Source organism: Pygoscelis adeliae, unplaced genomic scaffold, assembly GCF_000699105.1.
Source record: "Pygoscelis adeliae isolate BGI_AS28 unplaced genomic scaffold, ASM69910v1 Scaffold546, whole genome shotgun sequence".
Lineage (NCBI taxonomy): Eukaryota > Metazoa > Chordata > Aves > Sphenisciformes > Spheniscidae > Pygoscelis > Pygoscelis adeliae.
Window position 1 is genome coordinate 331,893 of NW_008824951.1, and position 8,620 is coordinate 340,512.

Genomic DNA, 8,620 nt, shown 5'->3' on the forward strand with positions numbered 1-8,620 from the left:
GGCGGTTCCCGCCGCTGGGATCCCACCAGCGAGTTTATAAGCAGGCCCTGAACCCTGTATGCGAAATTCCGGGGCCGCGCTGCTGTGCTTTCGTGGCTCACATGGCAGAATCTTGCAGTAAACTTTTAAGCCAGCAGTCTGAGCGTCTGTGCATCTGACGTCATGTTTTGGGTTTTTTTTCCTCTCAAACCCGCAGGTGCTGGTGCGTTACTTTTATTCTCGTATTTCTGGGTGTTCCTCACACCAAGTAAACAAGTATTTCTAGTGAAAAGTGTCTTGGTATTTAAAAAACAAATCAAAGGTCACTTTATTTCAGAGAGAGAAAGCCCCATCTCTGTGTTTGTAAATTGGGAAAAAAGCTGAAAGTATACTTTTTTTTTTTAAGCTTGAGCTGAAGAAGTTGAAACGCTTTTCCCAAAGTTCAGAGAAGTCAGAACTTAGCATTTAAATAGTAACAATATTCTGTCATCTGAGTTTGCATTGCCTATAGCTGGTCTAATACGTACTATTTAGCCAAAATTTGGTTGTTGGGGCTGTCAGGAGGCTTGTTAATTTTGAGCTTCCTGCTGCGATAGTTTAAGATAACACCAGTGACGTTGTGCTGATGCAGTCTATTTAGAAGAAGATAAGAGATTCTTTAACAAAATAGCAAAAGGCTTTAGAGTGTACTGATACCAAAATAGTTTGCTTGAATTTGAAGCGCTACATGTTTACCGTAGTCTTAAGCAAACAGAGGTATTACTAAGTTACTGACCCAGTAACTTTAAGTTATACATAACTGAATTCAGAGCTAGCGTGGAGATTTTAAAATATCAACCCTGAGGGCCAAACACCTGTGAACTCTTGAAAGTCTGTTAAGTCATACAACAAAGAGATGAGTTGCCTTGCATCAATTACGGGTAACTGCTGGCAGGTGTGCTCACATCTGCGCTCCTAGATGAGTGCAGTGAGCTGCCCGCGGTGGCAGGTAGGCCCTTTTCCTGACACAGAGACTTCAGATGGCTGAAATGCACTGAGGTATTGCTCTGCAGTGACTTGTTTTGTGTGACAGAGGTCTCTGGAGTCAGTGATGTCAAACTGTTCCTTTATCATTTTTGGATAGCTGGGGCTAAGCTCCCACCTTCCACCTTTTTTCAGGCCAACAATGTGCAGTTACCTTATTTTAAATTAAAGAAAAAAAAAAAGTCTGAGCCAGGCTTGTGAGGTTCTTGGTGTTGTGGAGTCCTTCAGTATGAATGAAAGCTCTTGATGACAGCGTGCTCTGCTGAACTGGCTCAGTAGTGCTTTATGCTTTTGACTTCAGCCTAAAGTAGGGCTGCAGCACAATCTGTGTAGACTGCAATCTAGGAACTCCTCTTGGCCCCTGTTCTTGGATGTTTTTGTGAACCCAGGCTCATCGTCTAAAGGGAGGCTGCTAGTTTTGTACAGCGTTTGCATTGTTTTTGCTGAACCTTTTACTCTTTTTGTATATACAAAAGATACAGAGCACAGTGAGCAGAACTAAGAGCCATATTCCAAACGAGGACATGTGGTTAATTTATATAATGCCCTTGTAATGCTGGTATTTCCTGGCCGTTCTGTTGTACACCCTAACAGTACGAGGTCCAGACTTTAGGGAGCTGGATGCAGAAATATTAGCTGAAGTGCTTTGGGTCATAAAGAAGGTCAAACTAGATCAGAACTGGTTCCTCCTGACCTTAGCTTTTTATGACTCTGATTACTACTGTTCCCAGAACATACCTGTAGCGATGCCTGGTTCAGTCCTATGCTGTTAGATTAGCATCCAGCTGGAGGGTTGGGTAGGTTATACTGCTCCTTTCGATGCATGTGACTTTATATTTGTGACCACTGAAGTCAGCCTGCTTTCTTGTTTCCTCCTCCCCATTTGTTTGCACTAAAATAACTTTGTGGCATTCGTAAGCTTTGCCACATTATTGTTAAACAGTTATTTAAGCAGTATTGCTCCAGATGGAGAACACTTGAGTGCTTTGGGGGGAAAAAAGATGCTTATTTGTCTGTATCTTGTGTTTTTAATGAGCTGCTAATCAATCACACAACTTTATAGCTTGCTCTGTGAGAATGGTTTCCTTATCCCCGTTAGTTTAAATTGACAGAAATTATGTAGGACTTGTCCAAAGACATCTGGCTTCTTGTTTCATATTCTTATTGACGCGCTGAAGAAACTTAGGATATAGAAAATGCAGTCTAGCTGTCAAAGAAAAATCTATTTCATTTGTTTTCAATTATGCTTTAAGTGTACTTTTCAGTATTGTTGTAACCAGTTTATCGTGGTATCTCTGTCAGGCTTCTTACCAGCCGAGTTCCAGAATCACTTCTGGAAACTCCTCCCATAAAAAGGGGCCCACGGTGTTTGCTCTTCTCCCGCATAGTCCTTGACTCAAATCTCAGCTGCCTAGGCTTTTTGTGCCCGAGTCCTGTCAGATCTCCTCGATGTGTTCCGTCCACGTGGTCACTTGGGAAAGTGCAACAAGAGCTAAGGAAAGAGAAGGTAGAGAGGGAGATGTCTTCTGTGAGCTGCTGTTGGCCTGGCTGCGACATAATTAGGTCCTGATAGTTACATGGTTCACGGGTACCTGACAGTCCAGAATTTTAATTCTGTAAGTCACACCTTTGACTTAAATTGAACTGTAAGTAAGGTGAATGAATTTGCAAGCTCTGGAGCAGGAGATTAATGCTCTATCTGTTAGACTGTTGGTTGAGTATTTGTATCTGAACTTCCCTGTCAGCCTCAGTGAGTTAATCTCGCACCTCTCACCTGTGCTAAACTCACTTTGCAGAGGTTGTGTCCTTGTGAACCCAGGAGTATGAGGTGCTGATTCCTGACAATCCCATGTGATGAAGAAGGCATTTCTTTCATTTGCCTTATTTCCAATGTTGCCAAACTGGAAACTTTAAGCCACCCCGTAAATTGGTCCTTATGGAGTTTAGCAGTGCAGAGCAGGTTAGGTAGTCATTCAAAATTAGAGGCACAGAGTTACAGGTTAGTGTATCAGAACATGGATTTAGCAGGTTAAGTACGTGCCGGCCTCGGAGAATAGCATCGGATTGAAGGTTGCTGAAAATCATCCATGTGGAAGTTTGGCCATACAAATGTGAAAGCCCCACTGAGACCCTTCTGTGAATTTGGCCCTTAATGTTCTCTCTCAGGCAGATGAGCAGCAAATTGTACATAAGGTCTGAAACAGACTCATTCTTGACCATCTGTTTTCTTGCTTTAGCTTGTTCTTGAGATGATTTTTTGTGGTCTGCCATTGCTGCCTTGTTCCCTTGGATAAGTTGATCAGCCATAGAAGCTTTTTGTGATAGGTCTGACAAAATTAGGTATAACTGCTCCTCAAGACTCCTCTAGTAGATTTGCAGAGAGCAGGTGCTAACTCTTGTGCTTGAATTTCTTTGCAAACACCCCTAAATTTGAATCAAAGTTGGCAGTTTCAGTAGAATTGTAAAATAGGTCCTTACAAAGCTCCTTTTGCACCTGCCTGAGAAGCTGATTCCTGTATTGGTGGTGACCATAAGCCTGCCTCTCTGGGCAGACCTCCAGGGAGGTGGTCACCGCGCAGTTTGTTGTTGAACCACCACCAGCATGTCATGTGCTTTTGTAGCTGATGGGTGGGGGAGGAATAAAGCTAGATGATTTTCACTGGAAAGGAGACAAAAATGTTTCCACTTAATTTGATTGGCCTGCCATTGCAGGAGCTGCTAATGATGTCTGCATGGCACTCGGGGGACCACTCAAACTGGTGGAGGGAATCATAAGAGATATTGCTAGTAACTTAATCATCTCCTTTGATGCTGCTGTAGAGGTTTGTATAGTGTCCACTGCTAGATGCTATGTAAGAGCACTTCTGAGGTAATTAGTGCCCTGTCCTGAAGGTGAATTTTTGCTTGGGGAGGGGAGTATCAGTGGAAACTAAAACCCATTAGCTTTTCTCTCAGGAAATTTTGCTGGGCTGGAGAATAACATGATCTTTAGGCATTAATAAGGTTTAGCCTTGATGGGGAGAGCCTGTTGTGAGAAAAAAATCCCCAGTCTCTTCCACCCGTAAGGCAGCAGCGTCTGTGGACAGGGGTGGGCTGGCTCCTTCCCTCCACACCTGTGGGAAGGCAGGGGCCAGCGTACCCTCAGCAGGAGGGTCTCTGTCAAGTGCAGTTTGGTTACTCCTCTAGTGCAAGCAGCTTCTCACCTTGCTTAGTCCCAAAAGACCCTGTATTAGGAAAGGGAAGAGCAGCTCCCTTAGCCAGCACAGCTCCTAAGTTAAGTCAGAGACCATAACTGAGACCCCAGCTCTTGCAGAGGGTCCCAATTCTTGCTCACCTCCATGTGCTACTCTCTCATTCATATGCTATGGCCACTTAAACTCCCTGGGTGCCCGATGGTTTAGTGTAACCTGAGGGGGAACATGCACATGCAGCAGGAGCAGAGTGTAGGGTAATGTACATCTGCTAAAAGTGAGGCCTCAAAGGTGCTGGAAGCCCTCTGATGGCCTAATAATAATTATTAATGCTAATAAAAATTAGCGAACTCCTCACCTCCTGGCAGAAGGCTGGAATAAGAACTACAGAGTCTTTGTTCAGTCAGAGATAAGAACGGGTGAGCCTTGTGCAAAAACCTCCTTCCCTGAGCTCCGTCCTCTTCTTGCACCCAGTCCTCCGCTGGCTGCGTTTTTGTCTTCCTGAATTACAAGAGGGAATGGCTTTTTCCACCCCCTCCCCCCCCCATGCTCCTGTGACAGGAGCGAGGGGGAGAGGGATTAGTGAGCTAATTAGAAATGATCGCATCTATCAACACTAATTAACAATCCTGTGGTCTCACTTGCGTGTTCTTTTGAGCTGCTCCCCTTCGGGACGGCGCCACAATCACCCCCTGCCTTTGGGGCCGCTCCCTCCCTTCTGCGCTGATTGGAAGTGATAGCCGGGCTGCGTGTCGTGTCGGGTAGGGACAGCGGGCTCGGGATGTGCTTTCCAGGCTGCAGCATTCCCTTTCGGTTTCTGCTGTCACCAGGGCCTCTGTGGGCACAACACTGCCACCGCTAATGACCACAGAATGAAAATGGCAGGGGGGTTTGTTTTCAACACCTCTTTCTTCCAGTGGCTTTTTCACTTGTGGCACTAAAACTTAAAGGGCTTGCTTCTTGGTGGAGCTAGATGATCCAAGATAGGGGCTGTCTGCCGAGTCTTGCGTGGAGCTGGAGCAGAGTGAGGTTCTGTTCCCAGCTCCGCACTAACATTTCAACAGTAGATCAGGTGCTTGTTCTGGCAAAACGGTCCCAGGAATTTATCGGTGCAAGACCTAAACCAAGTCATCTTCCTTTTATCACTGTTACAGTGCATGGACTGGAGGATGGCAGTAAAAAAGTTAAAAATACTAATAAACTTGCCAGGCAGACTGACTTAGCTGAATTGATTTGCCATGAGGAGTCCTACCAGAATAATTAAACTGCTCCTTCCCTATGTTTCCCTGTTTAAAAACAGGATGAGGTGAGAGAAAGACGTGTCTGCAATCAGGGTGGAGAAGGCTTTGTTCCTGTGGTTTTCTCTGGTCGGATAGGGGTTTGCTGGAGAATACTCAAGTTGTGTCTGATTCCAGCCTCCTCCCCTGTTTTGTGCTGACTCTGCAGCACTAGCGAGGCGAGGAAAGAGCATCCTAAGCTTATGCGAAAGAACCATACTGAAGGATATAGGTATTCACTAAACCAGAACTTCAGAAGCCTCTTGTGCACTGAAGTACAAACCAGAAAGAACACGGCTTAACTCTGACGACTTCTGGTAACAGGGGTGGATGATGTTGAAGGTGGAGGAGGGATAGCGTTTTGGGGTTCAGGAAGGGGAGAGAACACAGAAGACATGTTGGGGGTCATTGTTTCATTTAAAAGTGGAACATAATTCATCTGGGCACAATGAAATTAGCAATAACATTTCATGATGTTTCCTTCTGTACTGACTAGAAGTCAAGCGGTTTACCTTCTGGCGTAGAAGCTGACAGTATAGGTAAAATAACAGATTTAAGCAGACAAAATAGAAGGGAAACTATTAAAATATCCCACTAGGAATACTGAAGTACCTGAAGTGTGTGGAGAGGCAGGTAGGCTGTGGAGCTGTCAGTGTGGTGTACCCAACACAAGAGAGGGTTGTGGAGCTTCAGCAAATGAAATTTAGATGACTGGTGAAAGTGGTGTGCATTTACTTGGCAGTCTCTGTTGTTCAAAGCGCCAGGTCTCAAAAACACTCTTGTTGTGGTCTCAAGTTGCTGTTTCCTATTCTAGGAATGTCACATTTGCAGAAGCCTTTTCGTGATGCCAGGAGGGAAGATTTGTTTTGGAGGGAGTTTTCCTACAAATCTGTCTTGTTCAGTGAGGAAAAGCAATGCCCAGGGAATAATTTGAAGCCGCCTTAATCCTGGAGCATCACAGAGTGTCGGGGGTGGTGAATATTCCCAATTCTGGATTGTGGGAAAGTATATCCTAACCCAGAGAGTCCTGAGTCCAGGGAAGCCAACAAGAAAGCCCTGAAAGAGGCCTTTCGGGCTATGTTGGTGTGTTCAGATGGAACTTTAGTGTATCCACATCACCAAGTGAGTTATAAACTGATGCACTTTAGAAAAGGATTGACAGAAACTTTCCTGTACCCCGGTCCTTCTCTTCCTGGCATTCCAGCAGCTTTCTCTGACTCGTTGGCTGCAGGGAGCTGTTGATCCCACAGTATTCAGGCATGAAGGCTTTCAGAGCATGCTGCAGTGCTCACAATGTCAGTAACGATTTCTGGCTAACGCAGCTTTTTGGTGGTGTCATCTCTCATTATCACATGGGCTTTCCTTGGGCTTTTCCTTGTCTCTCATTCAGAATTTTGACCTTCCTTATTAATTAAACAGCGACTTTCCTGCAGCCAGTGATTGAGTTATTCAGTAATACCTGCCTAAAGCCATCATAATAAAGGACAGAAGTTCTTTTTAATGCAAATTATTTGGTTCCAGATGTTTTGATCACATTAAATGATGGCTCAAATTAACCAGAGATTGGATTAAGCAACAGGCTACCTTGGCTGCTTTTTCTAATCATCGTGATTCCTAACATGTTTGTTTCCCAGAGCGTGCCCTCAAGAAGGCAGTGTAGCCCCCAGTTCTCTTCTACGTGAAAATAGTGAAAAATATCAGAGAGAGCCAGAAGCTATCTAGCATAGGTGCTGCGTTTTTCACAGCAAAGATCTTTCCTCTCCATAAATGTTACCTGCTACTAAGATGCTGCTCTGACTTGTTCGTGATGTTCTGGGAAGGAATTATTCAGGGTGTACAGGAGACTCTGTGGTCCTGGAAGTGACTGTTACGTACCTTGTCCAAGGCTTTTTGGGTGCTACATCATCCTTCTACGGCCTAAGCAAGTTCCTGTATAGGAAATAGATGTGTTAGCGGATGGGTCTCAGACTTAGAAGGCAAAATCCAGAACAGGATTCAGTGGCTTGATCATTCAACTTTGAAAACAATTTCAGGCTTCCAAGAGAAGGTATTTAACCATTTGAATAACTTACCTGGGGACGTGTGGCAGATATTCCCTCTCCTGGTTATTAAATCGTGAGTAGCTGCCTTTCTGAAATCAGGCTGTACTCAGCAACAGGTTATAGGTTTAATCTGGAAAGCTCTAAGTAACAGTCTCTGTACTGTTTATGGAGATCAGAATAGGGAGTTGCAACGGGATTTTCTGGTGTGAAATCTGCCAAGGGTTTATTATTTGGAGCTGAGCAAATCGAGAGAAGAGTGGATCTACAAACTTGACATGTCTTCCTTTTTTGTTTTTTTTTGTTTTCTTTCCCTGGTTTCTCCATGCAGCTCGGATTGGAAAAATGAAACGGAGGAAGCAAGACGAAGGGCAGGTATGTCCCCTCTGCAGCCGACCTCTGTCAGGATCCGAGGAGGAGATGAGTAGGCATGTGGAACAATGCCTTGCAAAGGTAGAGGCGCAGCAGGATCGCCAGCTGCCATTCCCTTCTCCCTACCCCCAGCTTTGTCTGCAGTTGACCTAACATGGGGAAAAAACTAACATTGCTGAGCTTGCAGGCAATGCTAACTATGTCTCCCTAAGATCTGTAGTCACTTCTCTCTGTCTTGGAAGATGGATTCTTCTGGATTTTTCTCCTGTGTTGCATTAGTAACTTTTTTTACTTCGTGCACCCTTTTGCTGTTATTGAAGTCTAAGCTGTAGACTGTAAAGGTAGAGCTATTGAAGTTTATGAAGCCTTTTGTAGGACTTCATGCTTCCTATGTAGCACAGCAAGAAGAGTTCTTTCTGATCTCTGCCTTTGACAACGTTAAAATTATTTTTTGTTTGGTTCTTTTGTAACAGACTGGCATTTGTAAATGCTGCATGACCATCTTACTCCAGGAAGTGCATTTGAGCAGAATCGTTCTCTTGCTGTTCATCCCAAAGACAGCAAGGAAGAAGGAGGAACAAGCCCTAGGGGAGGGAGAGTGTTGTGTCATAGGGCTTTCTGTGCTTGTTTCTCAGGAGAAGCCCACAATAGAGATGATAAATTAATTCTTGTTGCCTCAAGAGGTGCATGGTGTAAAGAGAAGTGTCTTTTGATCAGCGTGCCCCAAAAAATATGCTCT

General features: G+C 44.5%; 1 protein-coding gene across 2 annotated transcripts in view; it reads left to right on the forward strand.

Moving 5' to 3' along the window:
* Positions 1–7,845: 7,845 nt before the first annotated feature.
* LOC103918302 (E3 ubiquitin-protein ligase RNF220) overlaps positions 7,846–8,620 on the forward strand; it is a 48,994-nt gene continuing 48,219 nt past the window's right edge. The window contains exon 1 of one of the 2 annotated variants that reach the window (XM_009325598.1): positions 7,846–7,962. In XM_009325598.1, coding sequence (XP_009323873.1) covers positions 7,855–7,962 — 108 coding nt within the window. In that variant the 5' untranslated portion in view covers positions 7,846–7,854. The remainder of the gene's footprint in view (positions 7,963–8,620) is intronic. The other variant, XM_009325599.1, reaches the window with a different exon arrangement.